We start from the raw sequence: 26510 nt of genomic DNA, 5'->3' as shown, positions 1-26510 counted from the left end.
TATATATATATATATATATATATGTATACTAGTGCAGGACTTATTATTGCAAGAGACAAATCAGGTTGAAAAAAAAAAACCTATAAAAACAATAAAAGGAACGGGCAAAAAGAAAGAGAGAATAAAGTGAGTGGGACGGCAGCTTTGGTACCGTCCCTCCCCGCACACCGTGTCACTGCTGGGAACGTCATGAGAACTTACTGTACAGGAAAACACAGACGGCTTTGCCAAAGGGGCTGAGCTAGAGTCTCTGTCAGAGCTAAAGAGGAAATATGTGTTGCTGAAATAGAAAGAACGTGTTTGTAGTCACGCAGGGACATGAGGCGCTCACCTCCCTCTCCAGATCCACATGGCCACTGTGACTGGTGGGGGGCTATTTAATGTAAGTTTACTGCCATTGTTTATGTTCATGATAGAAAGGCTGTTCCTCTAGAGCAGGGGCGGCCAACTCCAGTCTTCAAGGGCCACCAGCAGGTCAGGTTTTCAGGATATCCCTGCTTCAGCACAGGTGGCTCACCTGTGCTGAAGCAGGGATAGCCTGAAAACCTGACCTGTTGGTGGCCCTTGGATAACACTTCAGTGTAACCCACAGGTTTTACTGAGATCCCGTCCTGGGTTGAAATGAAGACACGTGGAACATTCCGGATGGGAGTAAAGCGGGGACCAGTGATTCGCTTTCTGTGGCTCCTTTTATTCTTTGAAGCACTCAGTGACGGTAAGTGTTATACTCGTCTCTAAGAACAGAAAAAAGAGAAGGATACTAGAGAGCAGTCTAAGGGAGCAGCCTAAGGGAGCAAGCTTAGAGAGCAGGCTTAGAGAGCAGGCTTAGACAGTAGTCTAAGAGTGCAGGCTTAGAGAGCAGTCTTAGAGAACAGGCTTAGAGAGCAGTCTTAGAGAGCAGGCTTAAGGAGCAGTCGCTTAGGGATGGTAGTGAACTGATGGCAGTACCATGCTTACTCGGTTAAACACAGACTAACTACGTTAGAAGTGATATCTTTAATAGATAACGTGTGGTTAAAAAGTGTGCAAGCTTTCAGGGCCACCCAATTTTGTACATGGTGGGAACCAGCGGTCCTCCTGAGTCCAGGGTCATCATTCTAATCACTTCCTGGTTCCCGAGATACTTTCTGGTGAAGTTAGCGGGTTTAAATCTCCCTTAGGGGAAACAAAATGGCTGTCAAATCTCAGCTCAATGAGAAACTGCAACACCATCGGTCGTGACGTCCTGTTGGACGGCAATTTAAATCCCCTTTAGACACCAGGAAGTAATCCCGGCAACTTCACCAGCAAGCATCCCGGCAACTTGTGGGTCCCCAGAGCTGAAAATAGCGCGCTTCAGGCCCGGGAAACACTCGCTTCCAATCCTGCAAAAAATTGGGGGTTAGTGACGGTGAATCGCGCCTTTAGCAATGTGTGTGGGTTTCCGTTCTGCCAGCAGAGGTGACTGCAGTTAATGTCATTGCGTTACTGACATCCATGTAGCTGTTTCTTCACATGGACATCAGCAGAACGTCTACATTTTTGGATTTAAAAAAAATGGTTCCCTTCATACAACTGTCTAAGGCTGAGTCCCCGCTGACGCTGAGCTCGCTGAGCTGGCAGCGCTTGGCGCGGTAACTTGTATATATATATATATATATATATATATATATATATATATATATATATATATAATCAAAAAAATAAATAGATGATACCGTTCTGTGGCTAACGAAATGCTTTTATTTGTGCGAGCTTTCGAGATACACTGATCTCTTCTTCCGGCGATGTTACAATGAATGAAGCAAAAGCTAAACTTAAAAACAGTGTCTCTTGGAATGTTATCTGTGCTGTTCCTTCCCCTGGTGTGGATGTGTTTTATGGCTAGAGGTGTCAAAAGGTTACTGTGAAAGCAAGTTAAGAAAGAGTGTGTATGTGTATCAGTGTGAATAAAAATGAATGGAGAGACCACAGTATATACAGTGCTTTACACAAGGTGTGTGTGGAGTGGGACTGGATATAAATGGTGTGGGTGGGTGTGGAAATGTGAGAGTTAGTAGCACAACTAAAAGTGTGTGTGGATACTTAGTGGTCCCTATTGGTGTATAGGGATGGAAAAACAAGGAGTATTAGTATGTGTGAGAGACAGCTGTGTGTGCAAACATATAGCACAGTATGTACAGACATGGCCTTTAGCGCTTATGGGACGAGCGTTCACTACTGTCAGTAATGACTCATAAAATTTCGATCTCTGTTTAGGCCACTGCTAAGTGTCCCGAACAGTTGCATAAATTTGTATTCATGCAACCGTCTCTCTTTCGGGGTTTTAAGATTACCTTTGAGTATGGCAACCCTCAGATCGTTCATCTGATGGCCAGAGGCAGAGAAATGTTCGCCAACAGGACTGTCTCTTGTACCGCGTGTGATGCTGTGGCGATGCAGGTTCATTCTCTTGTTTAGCCCCTGCCCTGTCTCACCTATGTAGTAGCAGCCCCCTGGGCATTTCATGCACATGATGAGGTACACGACATTGCTGGAAGAACAGGTGAACCTTCCTCTGATTTTGTATTCCCGATTCCTGTGTGGTATTTGTATTGTGTCCGCTGTGTAGAGCATTGCGCAGGTTTTGCATCTTGGGTCCTGGCATGGTTTTGTCCCGCATTCAGTTGTACTGCTGAATACTTTACTCCTCACCATAATATTCTTGAGATTATGGGCTTGTCTGTATGATAATAAGGGTGCTTCAGGGAAGACCTGTTGCAGTCTTGTATCTTCCTGGAGGATGGGTTGTAGTTTCCTGGCGATCTTGCGTAGGGCTCCTAGGTGTGGGTTATATGTGACCACCAAAGGTACCCTGTCGCTTGTCTCCTTCTGTTTGTATTCAAGGAGATCACTTCTTGGTATTCTGGTGGCTTTGTGAATTTGCTGGTCTACAATTCTGTGATTATATCCACGGTTTATAAAGTCTGATCGCAAGGCTTTAATCCGCTGGTCTCTGTCTGCTGTGTCGGAGCATATCCGGTTGTATCGTATGGCTTGACTGTAGATGGTTGCATGTTTGGTGTGTGTCGGGTGGAAGCTGTTGTCCCTCAAATAGCTGGCTCTGTCTGTAGGTTTGCGGTATACAGAGGTCTGTAGTTGGTTGTTCTTTATAGTAATGGTGGTGTCTAGGAAATGTACTTCATCCGGGGAATGGGTGAGTTTGAGGTTGATGGTCGGGTGGAAAGTATTGAAGTTGTCATAGAACTGTAGGAGGTCCTGTTCGCCAGAGGTCCAAATCAGGAGGATGTCATCGATGTAGCGAAGGTATGTAAGGGGTTTCAAGTGACAGGTGGACAGAAAGTCACTTTCCAGTTTTGCGCAGAACAGATTGGCATACTGTGGCGCCATCCGAGTACCCATAGCGGTCCCGGTTGTCTGAAGGTATGTGTCATTTCCAAATGTGAAGTAGTTATGGGTCAGAATAAATTCGATGCATTTAGTCACTGTCTCTGTGAGTGGCTCCTGCGGTCCCAGAAAGTATCTGCAGGCTGAAATCCCATCCTCGTGGGGGATGCTGGTATAAAGTGACTCTACATCCATGGTTGCTAGTAGTGTTCCTGTTGGGAGGGGGCCAATAGCATTCAGTTTGTTTAGTAGGTCGGTGGTATCCTGGATATAGCTGGGTGTGTTCCTGACAAGTGGTTTTAGAATGCCCTCCACCCAGCCAGAAATATTCTCGGTAAGTGTGCCAGATCCAGAGATAATAGGGCGCCCAGGGTTGCCCTCTTTGTGAATTTTAGGGAGCATGTAGAATGTGCCAGGTTTTGGGTTAGCTGGTATCAGGTCCAGAATTTGTTCTCTTGTGCGGATCGGGAGTGTTTTAATGATCCTGTTGAGTTCTCGCATGTATTTTTTAGTTGGATCCTCCTGCAGTTGGGTGTAGTACTTTGAATCAGAGAGTTGCCTGTGTGCTTCCCGCAGGTAGTCTGTGGTGTTCATTATGACCACTGCTCCTCCCTTGTCTGCAGGTTTGATTGTTATGTTGCGGTTGGCCTTTAGCGATTCTATGGCTCTCCTCTCCATCAGTGTCAGATTATATGTTTGTTTCCTTACTTTGTCCAGGATGGTGGTTTTGGCGCTGTGTCTGAAGCTTTCAATGTACCGGTCCAATGTGGGGTTGCGCCCAGTTTGTGGGATCCAGTTGGATTTTTGCTTCTCCCTACTCATGTGCAGCGGCTCTCCTTCTGCAGTGTTGGCATAATCTTGGTTGTGTCTGTTGTGGAAGAACTCCTTAAGACGCAGCCTTCTGAAGAATTCTTCCAGGTCACTGCACAGCTCAATCTTGTCCATAGGTTTGGTAGGGCAGAATGTGAGACCCTTTGATAATACTGAGGACTCTGCTTGATTAGGTGTGTAACCTGAGAGGTTAACAGTGCAGTCCTGCTCTTGGTGACTGTCAATGTTTGTATTATTAGTCGTTGTGCTGGCTGCTGCAGAGTATCTCATTCTTAGCCTCAGTCTGTGCAGTTTCTTTTCCTTATTGCTAATAAGACCCTTCAGGAGTTTTTCATGGAATGTTTGGAGTCCTCTCCATGTGTCTGTGTGTATTTCTCCTGTCTCCAGAATGCAGTCTATCATCTCTTTTGTCTTTCTCCTGTTGCTGTAACAGATGCTGATCAGATGGTTCCTTAATCTTTCTGAGTTCCTGGTGCACAGTAGTGAACGCTCGTCCCATAAGCGCTAAAGGCCATGTCTGTACATACTGTGCTATATGTTTGCACACACAGCTGTCTCTCACACATACTAATACTCCTTGTTTTTCCATCCCTATACACCAATAGGGACCACTAAGTATCCACACACACTTTTAGTTGTGCTACTAACTCTCACATTTCCACACCCACCCACACCATTTATATCCAGTCCCACTCCACACACACCTTGTGTAAAGCACTGTATATACTGTGGTCTCTCCATTCATTTTTATTCACACTGATACACATACACACTCTTTCTTAACTTGCTTTCACAGTAACCTTTTGACACCTCTAGCCATAAAACACATCCACACCAGGGGAAGGAACAGCACAGATAACATTCCAAGAGACACTGTTTTTAAGTTTACCTTTTGCTTCATTCATTGTAACATCGCCGGAAGAAGAGATCAGTGTATCTCGAAAGCTCGCACAAATAAAAGCATTTCGTTAGCCACAGAACGGTATCATCTATTTATTTTTTTGATTATTGAAGCTCGGCTAACACGGTACTGATACCTCTACATGTATATATATATATATATATATATGCAAGTTCCGGCTCACGCGATGCGCACTTGCGCGGGCACACACGCTCTGCGCTTTTGTAAATAACATTTTCAAACTTTCCCGCTTGCTCGGTTAGCCCGCAACTTTTACCTTAGGTAAATGTAGAACGAAGGTCTGGAAACCGATGCTACAGAGTTTGTTTAAGGCCGCGGCCCCGCTGGCGCTGACCACGCTCAAGCTCGAGAGCGGTGACGTCACCAGCTCTCCAACCATGAGCGCCGGAAATCCTGGCTATTTCGCAAGCGTGCGCAGGGGGGGTGGGGGGCGTTGCGGGCAAGTTGAGCGCGCTTCCAAGTTACATTTTTTTGTTTACTCAAGCGCCAAGCTTGAGTGAGCGTGCGTGCCCGTTAGCGGGGACTTGCACATATACACTTATGTCATTAAAAGCGTCAAGCACCGCGCGCTCAGCGCCAGCGGCGACGCAGCCTAAGGAATATATAAAGTCAATGGTTGAGAGTCAAGTCAAAGTGATGCTTGTAGGGGTGTTTAAGTAATTCTTGTATCCACATGATCTTGTAATGCCTATGTAACATAAATCAGTGTTACCACTCAATAATAAATGGAGAAAAGTCTTACTGCAGGTGGGGATAAATGGATAGTGACACATAGAGCCTATGAAGCTGGTCTGACCGGTTCTTCTCCCCACTAGTAAGTTGTGACCACTAGCGCATTGATTGAATAAATGTCCAAGATCACGGTGTGTTGAAAGAAAAACAACCCCAATTGGGTAGCACTCACCTAGATAAAGCAGCTCCTTGGCTCCATAGCGCCCTTCCAGCAAATTGATGACAAATGTATGGTCTCAAGGCAGAGGGCAAAGCAACAGGAAGGATTGGGCTCAAAACAACAAAAATTGATTTAAAAAAATTTATTCAATGGGTGACATCATGGATCAGGGATATCGGCAAACAATACTCTGACGCGTTTCGCACGTTCTGGGCGCTTTGTCAAAGAGTGTTCTTTTACCTTAAAGTGACTATAAAAACATTTTGGTTTTTCCTTTTCTTATTCGTAATGTTTATTTGGCATTTAAAACCAGAGACAGAACATGAAACACAGACAGAGCCCAGTGCTACATCCAAAGACACAAATACACAGTACAGTGCCTATATATATATATATATATATATATATATATATATATATATATATATATATATATATATATAATATTTATATATATATATATATATATATATATATATATATATATCTTTTGAATAAAATGGTCTTTTAGTTTAACTCTTTGGCCAAAGTGTTATAAGCCCTTGAGCCACTACACGGCAGACCACGTCTCAAGGGTCCTAACACTAATGTAAATTCCTAATAACCTGTACATTACCAGGAAGAATGATTTATAATAAATCTGTCAAAATTAGTTGCATAGTTCTAAGTCTGATTGAAGCTCTTATTAACCTGTATAATACCAGGAAAAGCACTCTGTATTAGATTTGTCGCAATCAAACTGCACGCAAGTTCCCATAAGTGTGGAAAGTGGAATGGAGTAAGCTTTAACTATTTAAAAGTGGGAGGGGGTGAGCTTCAAACTAGGGAAGGAGAAGCCACCCTCCAAATCAGCCAGGACCAGCTGAACAAGAATAACAAAACATACAGAACATGAAACACAGACAGAGCATCTTTGGATGTAGCATTGAGCTCTGTCTGTGTTTCATGTTCTGTCTCTGGTTTTAAATATATATTGCCATACTCAGTAGCACTCCTCCTTGACACTTATGCGCATATATATATATATATATATATGTTGTAGTTATTTTGGGGGTTCAATATGAGCTTATATGGGTCCTGTATGTTTATTTGGCACCCAAGAGCTTACAGTTCGTCTAACTAATAATTTTGTGTGAAACCGTGAATTTTTCATTGCAAATAAGCTATTGTTTCTACCTTTTTTAGCTCAGAGTGACCGTCTCATAAGCAACTTGGAATGTTTTAATGACTATGACACCGAAATGTTTTGTTCTTGGGAAAGAATGAACGTCAAAAATGACTGCAGCTCTGATTTCCAGGTGATGTACGCGAGGGAGCCTTCTAAGTAAGTTCTATTTTTCGAAGCTGGTTATGAAAAGTGCCTTATGATCAAGCGTCAAGAAGCCCTGTCTTAGCTAAGGCTATCTGTGGTGTTTAAATGTATATATATATATATATATATATATATATATATATATATATATATATATATATATGTGTGTGTGTGTGTAGGACTTGCACTTATTATTGTTTACCTTGTTTACCTTGACGATTTGGTGTGCAGGCTTATGATGCTTTGGCCAAAATATCTAACTAAAAACCCATATTTTATTATTATTAGTATTAGCATTATTATTAGTACTGAAGCATTATTTCTTGTAATTATTACCATGTATGTTTTGTCATTTGGATGTAGCACTGGGCACCCCCTTTGTTTGTTATATTCACTTGTTATATTCACCCCCTGTTGTTTGTTATATTCACTTGCCACAGCCCAGTGGCACTCTATGTGACATTACATATAGTCAAGATTAGGTGGGTGTGGGCGTTTGAGCTTGCTGGAATTGTGTGTATATATATATATATATGTGTGTATATATATATATATATATATATATATACAGTGTTCGACAAACCTATACATTTGCTCGCCCCGGGCGAGTGGATTTAACCCCCGGGCGAGTAAATATTGGCCCAAGCAGCACACGTTTTGTACTAGGTGGCGAGTAGATTTTTTTGTGTGGCGAGTAGATTTTTTGGTGATTTGTCAACCACTGTGTATATATATATATATATATATATATATATATATATATATATATATATATATATATATATATATATATACATACATATATACCAACTCAGGAGCCTATTTACTAAGCACCACAAACGTTTTTGGCTCAGAATTGGTGCAGGGAAATTGCACGTAAAATTGCACCTGCGTACTAATCTGATATTCGTCAATCGGCACACAAAGATGGACTGCGTTACAGTACAGATCTTAAAAGTATGAACCCCCCAAAAAAGCGATTCCGTGCGCCAAAAGAGTCTGTTAAAATAGTGAGGCAAGTTCAACTTGGTGTAAACCCTACAAAGGCTGTTAATAGTGTTACCGCAGGATTAAATGTTTATGTAGCAACTCAAAAGTGTATTTGACGCAGCACTGATATTTTATTAAATAAGGAGAGGGAGCGGCTCAGTGAGTAACGACACTGACTAGCACTGAGCAGGGGAGCCTGCTTCAATTCCCGGTGTTAGCTCCTTGTGACCTTGGGCAAGTCACCTAACCCTCCTACGCGTTTCGTGTTCCAAAAAAACACTTTATCAAGGATAAAGTGTTTTTTTGGAACACGAAACGCGTAGGAGGGTTAGTGCCTCCACTTTTTTAGATGGATCAATAAAGAATTATTTTTAATATTCATTGTTTGGGATCCACTTTTTGGCTGCTGCGCCAGAACCACCTTGTTCTTCATATTTTCACAGTATGGCTGTTCTAAATAATGTTACACTAATCATTTTATATTTACAAACACCAGTTCTAAAAAAAAAAAAAAAAATGTTTTTAAAAGAATTTTGTTTTGGATTTATCCGGCATTTAAGGACGCGATGTGTCAAAAATGATTTAAAACCCCAAATGATATGTTATATGTATAAAAGTCTTCAAACATACAACATACGTCATGAAGGTTGGGTTCGTTTTTGGCACGTACATTTTTGTGACTCACAATTTAAAAAATATATAATCTTAGTACATACTGTAGGCTGCTTGGAGTTAGATTTCTAGTAGCTGTTAAAGTGGGTAAGAAGCAAAAGGTGACACCGTGCGCTCATTTGCATGTCATTTGCCAGAATCCCTGGCTGCAGGGGAAGCATTGTATACTACAAGATAATGGGGAAGAGTAGGGTTGTAGAATTGGCTGAGACGTGAATGTGCTCACACGTATGATGTTAATCCGCTGTACACTATGTACGGTGCAGTGCTTGTGTCACACTTCTTTTTTATCCTCCATAACTTATTTAATGTGCGGTAGTAGCTGTACTAGAACAAAGGGTTGACGGCAGACACAACAGTGCTTTGCAGATTAAGTTATATACAAGCGGTCCAGAAATGAATAAAGTGCCAAATTTACATAGCATTGAAACTGTGATATCCAACGAGTTGTAATTTGGTCAGAAACAAAGTAAATAGATATTAGTCTGATTGAGGCATCTCTTCTCGGCTCTCATTTCAGAGCGGAAGTTTGTGTTCCTGAGAACATGAATCTTGGTGGTGCTGTTTTGCCTGATAAATGTGTCTGCTGGATTGAAGTTCCCTTTTTCTTACAACCTGATACATACACTATAGAGATTGAGTCTAATGGGACATTAGTTCAGAACATCACTGTCAAACCTTCACAGACAGGTATGTATATCTTTATTTGTACAGTGCCATCCATATACATTGCACGTTACCGCAGTAATACGTGTGACAACATGTTGTGAGCTTTATGCTTCGTCCCCGGTGTCGGCGCTGCACGCGCGTCTGCCAGGCTGGCGGCGCGTGCAGCTCTATTCCCTGGCCTGTGTAGAGCTGCAGGGGGGAAACCAAGGAAGAGAGGGCATAGCGGGGGGTGCGGCCATGAAGTCACCCGGCAGGTTGGCCCTCATTGGCTGAACCGCCGGAGGGCGTGGCCAGCGCTCCGTCGCCAGATCTGAACACAGTTTTTCTGTCTTCAGAAAAATCTGGCCGCGCAACGCGTCGGCCAACCCTGGTAGTGGGCCCGGCCCCATCGAGGGGCCGCTCTTGTCCCTGCAGCGCCCGCCAGGGAAAGAGGAAAGAAAATACACCACAAGCCAAAGTTAAAACTCACACGGTGTGGACACGTTTACAGGGTTTATTTATACAGGTTAGGGGGAAAGTGCCACGGCTGCCTTCGCTGGATCCACAAATGTCACAGATCTATCAAAAGGACAAATGCAGTGAAACATTTTTGTTTTCCCTTCGATACATTAAGTGCTGTTTTATTGCACCCGTTCCCTAGCTGGGACGCCTTGATACATACCCTCCCAGATCTCTCCAAAAGCAAACTCCAAGTTGATGAAGTGCTCACCAAGAAGTTATTATCTGTGAGGTCTGTAAAACGAGCACGTCGCTGAAACATTATTTTGTTAGTCCATTACAAAGTATCACAACTTCCCCAGTAGAGCAGGAGGGTTTGGCATTCCCTGTTTGCTGTCAAATTATAGAGCAGCCCAATCAAGCCAGTGGGTAGCTTGGCAAGCAAACCTATCCCTCAGAAGAAGGGTAGCTCTCTAGGCATCCCCCAGGTATAGAGAGGATCCTTTGGCTCCTACTGTAGATCAAACCAGAAAGGACAACTACAAATCTATGCTAGCCATTCTCTGACACTATCGGAGAAATGCAAATGTAAATATCATGCAAAAGATTCCCTAGTGGCCCCTATATTTGGAAGTAGACTTTCCCCCAGGCGTAGATAACCAGGCCTTTGCGAACTGGGATGAAGCCCAAATCACTAGACTTCTAGATGTCAGCGCTGACTTAAAAATGAAACAATTTGACCAATTAGCAACAGATAAAATCCTAGCATCCAGATAAATATGTATCTTCCTTCAAATGAGAGTTCAGCATATGAGGATAATGGGGCCCCAACAGTCCTGGAATGTTATCTTCTATCCGTAAAGGATAAATGCAGATGTAGCTCAACTATGGCGTGGCTGTACTACTAGGTGAGTGAACAAATTCAATATTGCATAACCCTCCTGAAGGTAACAGAAAAGATGATGACATACTCACTTTGCTGCACCTCATTGGAGATAGCTGCATATTAAGAGTCCAAAACTCACCAAATTCTGTAGTAATGAAGGCAGTCCATATAGATTAAATAAATCTTCCAAATATCTTACCCACTCCTGGAGCCAACTGGATTCTTTTGGGCGTGTCCAGCCGCTGATTCAAATCTAAACGGGAGCAAAAATATGCAAATAAATGCACAAAGCATATTAGAATATGAGAATCAGATCTAAGGGAAGAGTTAGAAAGAGACAACTGGGACGATATTTTCAATGCGGTATCCAGCTGTTCAATATGCCCATCAACCAAAGTGATTGCTTACAAAGTAATGATGCATTGGTATAAAACTCAACTAGCCATCTCAAAATACATCCCGGGGTATTCCCCCCTCTGCCCCAAGGGTTGTCAGCAATCAGCCTCATTCATCCATGTGGTGGACATGCCCCCAAATCTCAAAGCTATGGAGGCAGGTAAAAACCTGGATCCCAATAATCCTACAACTACATATATGGTCTAGGGTTGCCAGATGGCTTCAACAAAAATACTGGACACAGTGGTGAAAGGTGTGATGCGCTCAAGACACAAACACACACATGCACACACCCCTCTCACTTCTCTCTGCTCCATGTTGTTTCCTCCTCACCTTGGCCCCGTCCCCAGGCTCCTGACACATCCTCCTGATTGGCTACATTACCCAGCAGCAGTCAATCAGGATGGAGGCAGCTGCCCAGACTCCAAGCAACAGCCCTGCTCTGCGGCCCCCCAAGCCGGTCAGGTTACTATGTCCAGAGAGGAAATACCGGTATACACATACATGTCCAGAGAAGTAATACCGTATACATACTTGTTCAGAGAGGAAATACCGGTATACACATACATGTCCAGAGAAGTAATACCGTATACATACTTGTTCAGAGAGGTAATACCGGTATACACATACATGTCCAGAGAAGTAAGACCGTATACATACTTGTTCAGAGAGGTAATACCGGTATACACATACATGTCCAGTATTACCTCTCATTTTTTACTGGACAGTGTGTCCAAATACAGGACAGTCTGGTTCAATACTGGACACCTGGCATACCCTGCATATACCCATGGATCCCTGGCATATTCCTCTTTAAAAAACCCATCCAAAACAGATCACGAGCTGAAAACAAGCTGATCACAGATACAGCCGCAGCTACAAGATGTGGAATTGCCAGAGTCTGGAAGCAAAACAAAATCCCATCTGTTTCTGGCATTAGGAACAAAATGTGGCACATCTGGAAACATGGGAAAGCTGACTAGCTTCCTAAACGATACCTGCCATCAATATACAAAAACGTGGCAACCTTGGCTCTCTTACGCGGGTACCTCACATGTAAACTTCAATTCAATCCTTTTAAGAGCCTCCCCCCCCCCCCCCCATATCCAGTTTTTTCCCCCCTCAACATTTACATAAGAGATTTAAAATAGGGGATCACAATGGAGAGAGAAAAGAAAGGAGCCACACCTATGGGCCGATCTCTCTCCCTGACTAAGTGGCTGTCTCCTGATTTGATTACCATTAACTAAAAAGTATAAACACGTTCCCTACATAATGTATTTCCCCTGTGATGTAAAAGCTTCCTCCCCCCTCCCCTATTTTCTACCCCTCTCCTCCCCCTCCCCCCACATGTGTAATGTTTATATCAAAATAACCATACAAATTGAAGTTGAAAAAAAAGGATCGCAACTTATTATGTATCTGCCGTTCTCCAGAGCCCGTAACACCACTGAATGTGTCCGTTTTAGTATATAAAACCTGCACTGTAGGGATTTTGTGGCTATAGGAAGGACACATGTCACTGTAAGCTTGTATCACCTAGTTTATATGTGATTAATAGGTCCATTGGACTCCATTTAAGATCCTAGTTTGTAGGACCCTTATTACTGCACTTTATTGGGTATAAGCGCCACAGGTAACATTTGTTCTCTATATAGGAAGGACACGTATGCATTATTACGCATGTTTGTTTCCGTTTCCTGCAGTTCTTTGCAGTACTTTTCCTTGGCCGGGCTCCCACGTGCTCCCAGGCTGGAGTCAGTTTCAAGTTCTGCAGCATATTTTCTCTTCTGTCTGTTTGGCATGTCGCGATGCTTGTGATTGCCAAAACATTGACCTTTTGCTTGTAATGTGCATTTCACACAGTTAAACCCAAACCTCCAACAAACGTGACAGTTGACCTCGAAAAAGACGGTGTGATGGTGCGCTGGCACAAAGGGTATCCGACCGAGAACAATCTGGAGCCCAACTTGATCTTTGAAGTTCACCGTTCCAACAAGCAAAACCCAGAAGAGGTAACGTACTTCCAAGTGAAATTTACTTTATGAAGCAAAGGTCTTCCCGCAGCCTTCTAGCCCCGGTTCTAGTGAGCTTGCACCTCCTATCTATGGCCAATAATGTATTGGGACAAAAGTCCTTTGGGGCGTTGTGACTTTTGTGCGGGCCTGTTATAACACATGGTCTTCCAGGGCAATAATAGAGACGAGAAACCAGGTTTCTAGGTTCCCAGGCTTTTGTGTGCTTTGATTTTCCCACAGAGGGGGATTGCAGCATAACATGAAATAGAACAGAAATAAAACAACCTGCACTCAACTGAGCTGTAACTATGCTGTTCCTAACCTATCTGCAGTTGGGTGGCTAGCCCGCTTACCAATTAAATAAACATGGTATGGAGTAAGAAAAAGGTAACCCCCCGAGTCTCTCCCTGAGCCTCCCTCCAAGCCTCTCCCCGATCCTCTCTCCAATCCTCCCTCCGAGCCTCTCCCCGATCCTCTCTTCAATCCTCCCTCCGAGCCTCTCCTCGATCCTCTCTCCAATCCTCCCTCCGAGTTTCTGAGCCTCCCTCGAGTCTCCCCCTGATCCTCCCTCCGAACTTCCCTCCAAGCCTCCCTTCGAGCCTCCCTCCAATCCTCCCTCCGAGCCTCCCTCCAAGCCTCCCTCCGATCCTCACTCCAAGCCTCCCTCCAAGCCTCCCTCCGAGTCTCTGAGCCTCCCTCGAGTCTCCCCCTGATCCTCCCTCTGAGCCTCCCTCCAAGCCTCCCTCTGATCCTCACTCCAAGCCTCCCTCCAAGCCTCCCTCCGAGTCTCTGAGCCTCCCTCGAGTCTCCCCTGATCCTCCCTCTGAACCTCCCTCCGAGCCTCCCCTGAGCCTCCCTCCAATCCTCCCTCCGAGCCTCTCTCCGAGCCTCCCTCCAAGCCTCCCTCCAAGCCTCCCTCCAAGCCTCCCTCCAAGCCTCTGAGCCTCCCTTGAGTCTCCCCCTGATCCTCCCTCCGAACCTCCCTCCGAGCCTCCCCTGAGCCTCCCTCCAATCCTCCCTCTGAGTCTCTGAGCCTCCCCCGAGTCTCCCCCTGATCCTCCCTCCAATCCTCCCTCTGAGCCTCCCTCCAAGCCTCCCTCCAAGCCTCCCTCCGAATCTCTGAGCCTCCCCCGACTCTCCCCCGATCCTCCCTCCGATCCTCCCTCCAAGCCTCTCCCCGATCCTCTCTCCAATCCTCCCTCCGAGCCTCTCCCCGATCCTCTCTTCAATCCTCCCTCCGAGCCTCTCCTCGATCCTCTCTCCAATCCTCCCTCCGAGTTTCTGAGCCTCCCTCGAGTCTCCCCCTGATCCTCCCTCCGAACCTCCCTCCGAGCCTCCCTTCGAGCCTCCCTCCAATCCTCCCTCCGAGCCTCCCTCCAAGCCTCCCTCCGATCCTCACTCCAAGCCTCCCTCCAAGCCTCCCTCCGAGTCTCTGAGCCTCTCTCGAGTCTCCCCCTGATCCTCCCTCTGAGCCTCCCTCCAAGCCTCCCTCTGATCCTCACTCCAAGCCTCCCTCCAAGCCTCCCTCCGAGTCTCTGAGCCTCCCTCGAGTCTCCCCTGATCCTCCCTCTGAACCTCCCTCCGAGCCTCCCCTGAGCCTCCCTCCAATCCTCCCTCCGAGCCTCTCTCCGAGCCTCCCTCCAAGCCTCCCTCCAAGCCTCCCTCCAAGCCTCCCTCCAAGCCTCTGAGCCTCCCTTGAGTCTCCCCCTGATCCTCCCTCCGAACCTCCCTCCGAGCCTCCCCTGAGCCTCCCTCCAATCCTCCCTCTGAGTCCCTGAGCCTCCCCCGAGTCTCCCCCTGATCCTCCCTCCAATCCTCCCTCTGAGCCTCCCTCCAAGCCTCCCTCCAAGCCTCCCTCCGAATCTCTGAGCCTCCCCCGACTCTCCCCCGATCCTCCCTCCGATCCTCCCTCCAAGCCTCCCTCCGAGTCTCTGAGCCTCCATCGAGTCTCTCCCTGATCCACCCTCCGAACCTCCCTCCGAGCCTCCCCCGAGCCTCCCTCCAATCCTCCCTCCGAGCCTCCCTCCAAGCATCCCTCCGAGTCTCTGAGCCTCCCCCGAGTCTCCCCCTGATCCTCCCTCCGAACCTCCCCCGAGCCTCCCTCCAATCCTCCCACCAATCCTCCCTCCAAGCCTCCCTCCGAGTCTCTGAGCCTCCCTCGAGTCTCACCCTGATCCTCCCTCCGAGCCTCCCCTGAGCCTCCCTCCAATCCTCCCTCCGAGCCTCCCTCTGAGTCTCTGAGCCTCCCTCCAATCCTCCCTCTGAGCCTCCCTCTGAGTCTCTGAGCCTCCCCCGAGTCTCACCCTGATCCTCCCTCCAATCCTGCCTCCGAGCCTCCCTCCAAACCTCCCTCTGAGTCTCTGAGCCTCCCCCGAGTCTCCCCCTGATCCTCCCTCCAAGCCTCCCTCCGAGTCTCTGAGCCTCCCCCGAGTCTCCCCCTGATCCTCCCTCCAAGCCTCCCTCCGAATCTCTGAGCCTCCCCCGACTCTCCTCCCGATCCTCCCTCCAAGCCTCCCTCTGAGTCTCTGAGCCTCCCTCGAGTCTCCCCCAAGACCCCCCCTTGAACCTCCCTGACATCAGCCCAGCCTCCAAGCTCTTAGGGTAGAAAGAGCTCCTCTGAGACAGCAGCAGGACGCTTTCAATACTGATCTCTCTAATGATCAGACCAGGTGAGAGAGACCACAGCTCAGCACAAACCCTGGCCTTTATACACACAAACACTGTGGTGTGTAGCAGCGGCCCACCCTGCTCTCCAAATGCTCCACTCCCGGGAACTTTAACACATAACGTGTGAACACACATAGTGATATCATTATTTATATAGAACATTTTTGTGGGGCTGTCACAATATTTAGATAACAATGTTTTGTTTCCTGTTTATATAGCAGTTTCAAGCCTCTCCTTTGCACGTCGCTCCAACAAATTTGCTCCCATCTTATTTTTGGTATTTTTCTTGGTCTTTTGGTATCTTTTGGAATCCAGTTGAGTACCGTGTTTGTCCAACAATGGTAATTTCTTCTTGTGATGTGTCCGGCCCATCCGCCATTTTAATTTCTTCCCTCGCGTTTGCTCTCAATCGCATTCATTCTTTTCCTGTGTGTTTGGGTAATACCCAGCATGCATCTCTCCATACTTCTTTGCGCTGTCTGAATCTTTTGAATTATCTTCGCATTTAGGGTCCAAGTTTCCCATCCGTAAGTGCTCACGGGCAAGATACATGACACTATATATATTATTTACACGCATGTTTATTTGACCCTACTAGGTAAACAATACTTCACTCTCCCAAATGGAACCCGAATTAAAAATCTATAATTCGCTATTAAAACCAGGAAATGATTATATTGTAAAAGTCAGATCAAAACCAAGCGAGAAAGCTTATTATCACGGAACCTGGAGTGACTGGAGTCCGGAAGTTGAGTGGCATAATGGTAAGGTTTTTGTACACCCAAAACATTTTTTATGTTCTCTTCTTTTTTAACGGGGTATATATATATATATATATATATATATATATATATATATATATATATATATATATATATATATATATATAAACACAGAAACAATTAGTAGCGCTAGTGAGTGAATGGTAGTGTTAAAATGTGCAAATTAATTCTGTATATGTTTAGTGTGAAAAAAGGATTAAATAAGTGTAGCAAGTGAATATATATATTTTTATATATATATATATATATATATATATATATATATATATATATATATATATACTGTATATATTAAAAAAAATAAGTTTAGCGAAGTTATAGACATTTAAAAAAAAAAAAACAAATGAAACAGGAAGCTGCCACTTTGTTACTTGGGTGATTTATGTTATAGGGAGTTCCACATACTGTAGCCCAAGGGTGCGCAAAGTGGGGGGCGCAAGATTTTCTGGGGGTTGGGTTGGTGGGCGCAGCTGTTACAGAGGCCCCGCGCTTCCTCGAAGGCATTTAAAATAAATGCCGGGGATCGCACGAGACCTCTGTAACTTCTTAACTTACCTTGGTTCCAGCGACGCATCTCCATGGCAATCGGTGTCAAATGACGCGGCAGGGTCACGTGACATCACATGACCCCGTGACGTAATTTGACGCCGGAGCCGTGGGGGGGGGGGGAGGAGAAGGGGAGCGCGAGCCGGAGGGGAGAGGAGAAAGGGGGGCGCATGAAGGTAAATTTGCGCACCCCAGCCGTAGACATTGGGATAATTTCACATAACTTTCAGCTACATATAGATGACAGAAAGATAGAATGTTTCTATAGGATCTAGCAACATACATACTTCTAACTGGTGATATCTCACTGCTGAAGTCTTAAAGCAGCAATGCCGCTGTTTTTGCACCCCCCTCCCCATCCGTTTAGTTTTTTTACAGGATGGTAACTGGGGGGTCCGTGGAGCTGAACTGTGCTATTATCAGCTCTGGGGACTTCCAGGTTTCCAAGATGCTTACCGTTGAAGGTACTTCTATCACAGGGGTGGCCAACTCCTGTCCTCAAGGGCCACCAGCAGCTCAGGTATTATGGATATCCCTGCTTCAGCACAGGTGGCTCAATCAGTGGCTCAGTCGTTCTGAGTGCACCACCTGTGCTGAAGCAGGGATATTCTTAAAACCTTGGTGGTCCTTGGGGACTGGAGTTGGCCACTCCTGATCTATCACTTACTGGTTTTGGTGCGGGCATTTAAAAGGCCATCTAATAGGCAGCTGCAACGGTTCACGTCACAACTTCCTACTGGCCTGAGTGACGCAAGAGATTCGAAAGGATATTTTGTTTCCTGCGGGGGGCGCGAGGGGACTGAAGCGTCAGTAACATCACCGCTAAGTAATCGGGGACCTCAGAGCTGATAATAGCACAGATCAGCTCCTGAGACACCCAGTTCCCAACCCGTAAAAAAAGGGGGATAACCCCCTCTCCCCAAACCTCTTGAATTTCCACCTTAAATTTTAATCATGACCTCCCCTCCTCCCCCCCACACACCCACCCATTCCCCTGTTGTAATTAAATAGCCCCTCTCACAAGCACAGTTACACCACAGAATGTGAAACATAATCAGAAAGGAATTGTTGAAGCAAGGCTTCTTTTCATCTTTATTTTGCACAATAAACATATTGAAGGACTTGAAGATTTGAGAAGAATAAATGACCATTATCCAATTAGGTGACATTAACTCTGTTTCTAAAAGATCAATTCCAACTTTCAAGAGCAGTAAGGGAAATAATAATAGGTGTGCATAGCACTGCAGTTGTCACGCTGCGCTCACCACAAACAGGACGGAAGACCGCGGGGCTGAGGTGGGGATAGAAAGACACCGACCCACAACCACGCAGTCCTGTCCGGAATGCGTAGTCCAAGTCGTACCGCGTCGTTGGGTTGGAGAGGTCAGGGTAGTCAGGGTACTTGCCGTGTTCCGGGGTTGGAGAGTAGAGGATGGTAGATTTCCGTAGCCAAGGTCCAGGGTAATAGAAGGTAGAATGGTCGAGGGCGAAGCCGGGGTCAAAGTGCAGGAGAGTGTAGGAATCCAAAGAACAGCCAGGATCAGGATATCAGAGAACAGACAGGTCAGACCAAGCAAAGTTCCAGCAAACTAAACAGCAGCGGTGAGCACAATGCATAAACAGGAGTTTATGCTCAGCAAGGAATGCCAGACAGGAGCAGGTATATATGTGGGAAGGATCCAATTACCTTGCAGGGGTGTGATCCGGTCCTCCAATGATGTCCGGGCGGCAGTAATCTGAAACAGCCTGCAGGTCAGGCTTTCCTGGTGAGTGCCTTGGTTGCCGAGCAACCCGCGCGCGTGCGCGATGCGCGTCGCGGAGCGCTGACGTCACGCGGGCCGAGTTCCCTCCCTGTGGGAGGCGCTGGCAGCTCCTTTCTGAGCGTGCGTGTACTGCCCTGGCCGTGCGTGTGCGCATGGGTCCGCCGTGTGACGCGTCAGTGGGGCGGTCTCTGACCGGAGTTGCTGCAGATGTGACAGCAGTGTAAGAAACTCTGTGCAAAGTATTTGGGGCGATTCCTCGCATCTTAGTCTTGTAACTGCGACATCCCTTTGCTAGTTGCCCGACATGCGTTTCGCGGCCACATGCAACTTCCTTTGGTGCTGAAAACGTGGCATTTGGCCACAAGATGTGTCAAGGGTAGTTGCCAAAGAGATGCTGTTGTCATGGGACGTTTGCGATTGAAGATGTTAAGAGGATTAAGTTCGATGCCTTTGTATTCTGGCTGTTTGTTTGCCATTATTACAGCAATTCACACATTTTTTCTGTCTTTAGATTACACTATCTATGAACTATTGAAGATATTTGTTCCATTTTCCGGCGCACTGGTCGTTGCATTGATTTTATTATGCTATTATTGCATTACCATGTGAGTATACTATGTAACATAGCTGCATACATAGGAATTAGAGCTTGCTGTCGCAGGCGGTTTATGGTGTGATATTCTGCATTATCAGCAGGTAAAACAACTACTTCTATCCTTAGCTATTATTTATTTTGCCACATTGATGCACCAGTGCTCGGCAATGTGCCAGGTTATATTACTTGTTGTTTTATGTTGTTTGTGTGAAAATGAAGGAATGATTTTCGTGACTTCCGATGCACTGGTTAAAATAAATACAAATCCAGTTAAAACAGGAGTTTGTTAACCCACTTTCTGGCATAGGCCTGACAACGCATTGCCTGGTTACTCTGCTTGGACATAGCTGATCGCTCTTGAAGTCTACAAGTCTAAATGTTACTTTTTCATTGCAGTTATAAGAAAGGTCAGTGGAATAATATTCCAGATCCGGCAAAAAGTCTCCTGGCTGCGGAGATACTGCAAAGGTTGCACGTAAGTTTATTTCCATGGCGTGGATAGGAGGCAGCTCAAATTGTACGTTCTCCGAAATACTGGCTACACAATATAGGATACAGAATATCAGTTAAAGGTTTTCTAAAGCACAAGTACCCTTAGGCAGCAAGTCAACAAGGTTTGGAAAATGCAATCAGCTAATGGATGTGTATGCGTGTGTATGTGTGGATGCCTAAAGTACTTACTAATTTGTACTTTGTATGTTACTATGTTGTATTGTTGTATATACTGTAATTAAGTTCAAACCATATTCTCATATTTCCTACTAATAATCCCTTGTGTTGAGGTTGTTTTTGGCTGATATGAAGCTGTTTCCTGTTTAAAGCTGCTGGCCAATAAATGTATTTCTAATTTATTGCTTCTAAAAAAACATCTCCAGTGTGTTACCCTCTGCACACCCTGGTAACCAAGGTATTTGTAGATTTGTTGTCCTAGTTTTGACCCATAACAAGACAAAGATGGCTGCCAGGACACCAATAGAGAGTTGCATCATCCCCAGATGGCGTTGCAATGATGCTGCAGCTTTCTATTGGCTGCCCCTGGGTGGAGCATGACAAGTAAGCTATTTTCTGCCCGGGAGGAAATATTCTCCTCCACCTCCCCCCCCCTCCCCAGGACAAAAGCAACGATATCTCAGGATGTGGGGTGTCCCGCCATAGACCAACTCAGGTTAAAATCATTAACCCCCAATCCATCCGTCAACACAAAACAAACAGCCAGAGCAGACTGCTGCTGTAAATTTGAATCAAAAACAGGAAAATCAAATAAAAATAAGGTTAGATTGTAAGCTCTTCAGGGCAGCAACTCCATTTCCTATTGTTGCTTTCATGTCTGAAGCTCAATTCCCATTATGTGTCCTAATATTATGTCACGTGTATCACTGCTGTGAAGCGCTATGTACCTGGATGGCGCTATATAAAGATATACATACATGCATACAAGGTTGGAAATCCACTTGAACCCTTTCCCCTCTGCCTGGTAGATCATGTTAAGAACTGTGCAGGAGCGTAGAACGCTAGATCCAATACAAAGTAAGAAAGGAAGCCCATGATGCAGCCACTGCGTCACTGGGTCCCTGGAGTGCCAGGCCGATGCCATAGTGCTCACGTCATGGAGCATTCAAAGGGTTAAAGGGCATTACATTAAGAGTACTTTGGAAAAAAAATGCACCTTGAAAGTGTCAATAAGAGTTGGAGGATTCAAAATGGGAAACAGACTTCTTGGCTTTCACATGGATACGGTTGTTACAGCTGTATTGTTGCTCATTTTTCTTTAGGGATCAGTATTAAAACCAGATGTGAACCCCGACATGTTACCGCTAACTGAAAAAACCCAAAGCCGCCCCTGGTAAGTGCCAGCTCCCATTCCTCACAGCGGGGACCATTTTTCTGCCCTTCATTAGGAAATAATCATGCTTTGCTATTTTTTGTCCTTCTCTGCAGTGGTAGTTGGCTTAGAAAATTGATCTTCAGAGCCCATGACTACAACGATACCTGCAACCAATCTACCCAGAGGCTGGATAACTACAATACCAATGGCTACCTTAACCTTCCACAAAGTGGGGACCTTCCCCGATTGGTTCTTGAACCAGAGTTTACGTTTGTTGAAAGATTTGTTGAAATATGCCCTGCCGAAGATGATCACCAACCCTCCAGCATTGAAGTAAGCGAAGACGATGAAGACAAAGAGGATCCAGCTCACAAATTGGAATTTGATTCTATCATCGGAGAAATGTTCCTTGACATTTTAGGAAGCCACTCATTGAATGTGGACACAACGACGGATGAGAACTCTGAAAAGGATCATGTACAGCATTCAAATACTCCAACACCTTTTATTAACAATCAACTTGCGTGTCGTAATTTAGATACTTTCTCTTTTCTCAGGGAAATTTGTCAAGAAGAAGGGTCAGTGACAACACATTTTGAACACTCCCTTGAATCTGGTTATCACAGCTATAACTGTGACAATTCACCAGCAGAGCTGCAAACTCATTCCGACCAGTCCAAGATTTTTAACTTTGACCAATGGTCTAAAAATCATCAGGAGTCACTAGCCAATACCCAGGCAGCTTACCTTATGGAGAACTATGCAGACGACACAAGTAAAGCTGACATATTCCTAGATTCTGGCTATAACAGCTTTGCCAGTGCTGTATCTAGCTCAACAGAGAGGACTGTTGGAAATGTAACATGCCAGGAACCTGCTTTGTCCCTTTCTTTTAATAGATTTTCAATGAGCAGAATTGTTGGCATTAATAACAGCCATCTACAGAGGTACCCTAATGGTAGCCCCTATTACAACAGAAAGCCATGTTTGCCTTTGTACGATGTTGCTTCTGATAACGTGGATTTTCTGGCTACTTTAACACCCAAATCTGACAGGTTCTCATTCTTTAACCAGAACGACTTGTTACATAACCACCGAGTGCAAAGTATCGAAGCAGAAACACATCCTACCTCCATGTGTGGGTTCTCTGAATACCAATGTTTTGAAAAAGCAATTCAACAAGAGAAACCATCAATGAGTCATTCTCTTGGAACGGCAGATTGCACTATGTTAGAATCAGGGTATACATCTTATGATAATCTTCTAAGGCAGAATATAGAAGAGTCTGATCCCACAGCAGATGTGTTCAGCACTATGAGAGATACCAGGGATACAAAAACAAACTGGGAGGAGGATCTTGCAAGTCAGCTTTTCCAGGGATCTCTAGCTTTCCCGTTAACTGAAAGCTGTTCTGATGATGACTGTAATAGTATACCAATGGAAATAAAACATCCATCCTTCGCTAAAGACTCATCCTATCAAAATGACAAAGGTGAGAACATAGCACTAGCAAATATTCAAAATAACATGAACATAACACTGCGTGATCAAGATAAAATCGGTATTCCTTGTGCTTTGACATTCGACTTATCTGACCAGTTGAAGAATTGCGTAGACATGTATGGAGATAACATTGTGTCCGGCAAAAGCAAAGCAAATCCACTTAGAGCATCAAAAGAAGCAATATTTGCTTCCACGCCGGAGGACCTCTCATTCATTAACTTTCTTAACACACCAAACTTCCAGCCATTGAAGTTTGAAAATATGTCATATTTTGCCTGCCCCCCACATGTAGAGACCATGTTCTTGGTAAACGATGCCAATAAGGATTCAAGCAAAACAATTAGCCATTTACTTTGGCATAACATGCTTGACAACGAGAAGAATTCATATATGAAGGTAGCACTGTCATAGCTGCCAGAGGTTAAAACCAAAAAAAAGACACACATCTTCACTATCGGTTAAATATTTTAAGCCACGAACGAAACACTTTATCAAATCTCACTTCTATATCTAAATGACATGCATTTGAATGTAATGTATGTAATAGATATTGTTTACTTTGCATTACATTGAAATAGTTACTCCTGAATACATTTCTCTTTGCAATGTGTTACTGGCTACTTTGGCAATTAAGTGGCTGGACACTTTTTTAGTAAATAAAACATGGTAAACGAAGCACAATACTATGCCTTAAACCATGGGTGTGCAAACTCTTCTCCCTGGGACCCCCTGCCTGTCCTCCCCCCCTGCTCGCGCCCTCCCCCCCTGCTCGGCTCCGGCATCAAATGACGCCGTGGGGTCATGTGAATTCACGTTGCCATGGCAACGGGACATCACATGACGCCATGGGGTCATTTGAAGCCGGGTTGCCTTGGCGACGTCTCACTGGAAAGTTAAGGTAAGGAAAGTTACAGAGGCCTCGCGCGATCCCCAGCACTTAATTTAAATGCCTTCGGGGAAGAGCGGGGCCTCTGTAACTGCCGCGCCGCCCCTCCAGAAAATCTCGCGCCCCCCAGTTTGTGCACCCCTGCTTTAAACCATTATCCTGGTTGGTTAGCAAACAGATGAGCGGGTTGAAGGTATTTCAAAATTGTGGGTAATGTTCGATGTACATTATTGGACCTAAAAATCATGAATCGCAGTAGTAGTTGTTACCAGATAGCATGTGGACTAACTCTTCAAGTGGCCAATTTATTTAAAGATTGGCTTGTTGACATTCAAAGCCCTACATGCCCCGGGTCCCAGCTATCTGACAGAGCTTCTAGGTTCCCTACACTCCCATTCACTCACTTCCATCTGCAGAAGAAGGACTCCTAACAGTTCCCAGAATCTCTGTGACATCCTTCGGGGCCCGAGCGTTTAGCCGCGCTGCTCCCACTCTCTGGAACAGTCTGCCTCATACAGTGTGAGACGCCCCCTCTCTGGGAATCTATACAAACAGGCTCATTACTTACCTGTTTACCCAGGCATTTAATTAATGATCCACAACCCATCCGGCATTTAATAGCTACAGCACCGCCCCATCCTGTATTGAATCTTTCCTTGTGTTTGGTCTCGTTTATAACCTTAACTGTTTTCTTCTTTTATCCTTTTTGTAACTGTGAAGTGCTTTGAGTCCCAACGGGAGAAAAGTGCTATATAAATAAAGTTTTATAATTATTATATGAAGAAGATGACCCTGTAATTTGCTATAAAATATATGTATGCAATTGTATACCTGAACAAAGATCCCTCATCTCAATTCATGCTGAAGATCAAGAGGTTTCCTTCATTTTCAAATCTCCCTGATAAAATGTTCATGTGGGCCATGTTTTTCCTGCCGGAGGCCCAGAATACTGTGCCACTGGACATCCAGCCTTCACATCATGTGGTTGCTTTGGGTGAGAACCCGGGACCATCCCGGCTTCCTCCGGCTGATGTAAACAGAAGCCTCTTGGTGCCGTCTAGGACATTTGGTCACGGCCGGTTTTGGTGCGCCCAAATCTCCACCGACATTTAGCACCTACACACCTCGCTGCTGGGACCGCTCGACGCCAATCTAAATCCCTAAGCTTACCCCTTACCCTAAAAACCTCTCATGTTAACCCCTAATACTAAGGTTACCCCTACCCTAAAAACCTAACCCTTTACCCTAATCTCCTACACTAAAAACCTTAACCCCTTACCTCCTACCCTAGAAACCTTAACCCCTTACCTCCTACCCTAAAAACCTTAACTCCTTGCCTCCTACCCTAAAAACCTTAACCCCTTACTCTAATCTCCTAGGCTAAAAACCTAACCCCTCACCCTGAAGCCATTATCCTTAACCCCCTCCCCTAACCGAGGGCCCCTCTGTGACCCAATGCCCATTTCAGCTTGGAGACGCCGGTCCGATTAGCTCTTGGCAAACTAGCATTTTTGAAATGACCCAACAGGTACTTGTAAGTGCACTCCGAGGATAAATTAATTTTTGAGTTTTTCATAGATGTACTTTGCGCATGACACAGTGAGAGACTTGTAAGGTTTATAAAGCTGGTTAAAAACTTTACCACTGGCAAATAAATCCAATGCACGAAGTACCAATAAATCAGGCAACATAACGTGACGTTACCTAAAACAGAACTGGACGTTATGTTCCCTGAGTTCACACCATAGTCACAAAGTTTATTGTATGGAAAAACTAAAGCCCTCCGTACTGCATGTCTATAAATATGGCGACCATCCCGTTATTGTACAGTAGAATAACATTGCGTTATCTTCCGATACATTTTTGCTTAATTCCTATTAGGACCCTGAAATACGGCTTTTGCCAGAGGAGAGGGATAGGGAAATAATGCTGTGTTATTAAAAGCAGCCGTGCCCCGCACCAGAGCCGCCATTTACTGGGATGGGAAGCAGGGGGTCTCCGGAGCTGGAGAGGGGTTTAGATACAAAAGGGGTAGACAGAAGACATCCTTGAGCGGAACGCAAGAGTCGGGATGGTGCATAGAGAGAAATTAGGGCTGAGATGTAAGGAGGGGCAGAGGAGTGTAAAGCTTTAAAAGTGAGGAGAATTGAGTGTCTGATACGGGATTTGATAGGAAACCCGGAGAGGGATTTCAGCAGGGGAGGCGCTGAGACAGATTTAGGACAGAGTAAAGTGATTTGAGCAGCAGCATTTAGGATAGATTGTAGGGGAGACAGGTGAGAGACAGGAAGGCCGGACATTTGAAGGTTACAATAGTCGAGACGGGAATGAGAACCTGCGTTAGATATTTTTATATTTGCATTCTTTGTGGATTTATCACCAGCCGTACAAAAAATGTTCACTTTTCATTAAAAACACTCCCAAATAAAATTGATGCAGGTTGATTTTATGCGAATTGTTTTTTTTTGAACCTTGAATAAAAGTGCCTCCTGAATCCCATTATCTTTTAGTAATTTCTTGCCATTAAGCAAGCATGTTATCGGAAGCCGAT

The 26510-nt window shown here is 45.1% G+C and overlaps 1 protein-coding gene across 3 annotated transcripts; it reads left to right on the top strand.

Annotated features, from left to right (window-relative positions):
* Positions 1 to 234: 234 nt before the first annotated feature.
* On the top strand, positions 235 to 24744 carry IL4R (interleukin 4 receptor). Of its 3 annotated transcripts, none has more exons than XM_075565557.1 (10): positions 235 to 382; positions 593 to 715; positions 7197 to 7335; positions 9506 to 9675; positions 13241 to 13389; positions 16658 to 16823; positions 19662 to 19755; positions 20142 to 20220; positions 21518 to 21588; positions 21684 to 24744. In XM_075565557.1, the coding sequence occupies exons 2-10, from the start codon at positions 622 to 624 to the stop codon at positions 23482 to 23484; spliced, it is 2763 nt and encodes a 920-aa protein (XP_075421672.1). In that variant the 5' UTR covers positions 235 to 382; positions 593 to 621; the 3' UTR covers positions 23485 to 24744. The 3 variants fall into 3 exon arrangements, with proteins under 3 accessions (XP_075421672.1, XP_075421673.1, XP_075421674.1); XM_075565558.1 differs by having other exon boundaries at positions 581 to 715; XM_075565559.1 differs by lacking the exon at positions 235 to 382 and adding an exon at positions 5867 to 5933 and having other exon boundaries at positions 619 to 715.
* Positions 24745 to 26510: the final 1766 nt, after the last annotated feature.

The sequence above is a fragment of the Ascaphus truei genome, chromosome 11 (genome assembly GCF_040206685.1).
Source record: "Ascaphus truei isolate aAscTru1 chromosome 11, aAscTru1.hap1, whole genome shotgun sequence".
In the NCBI taxonomy this organism is placed as follows: domain Eukaryota; kingdom Metazoa; phylum Chordata; class Amphibia; order Anura; family Ascaphidae; genus Ascaphus; species Ascaphus truei.
This window is presented reverse-complemented; position numbering and strand designations above follow the sequence as displayed.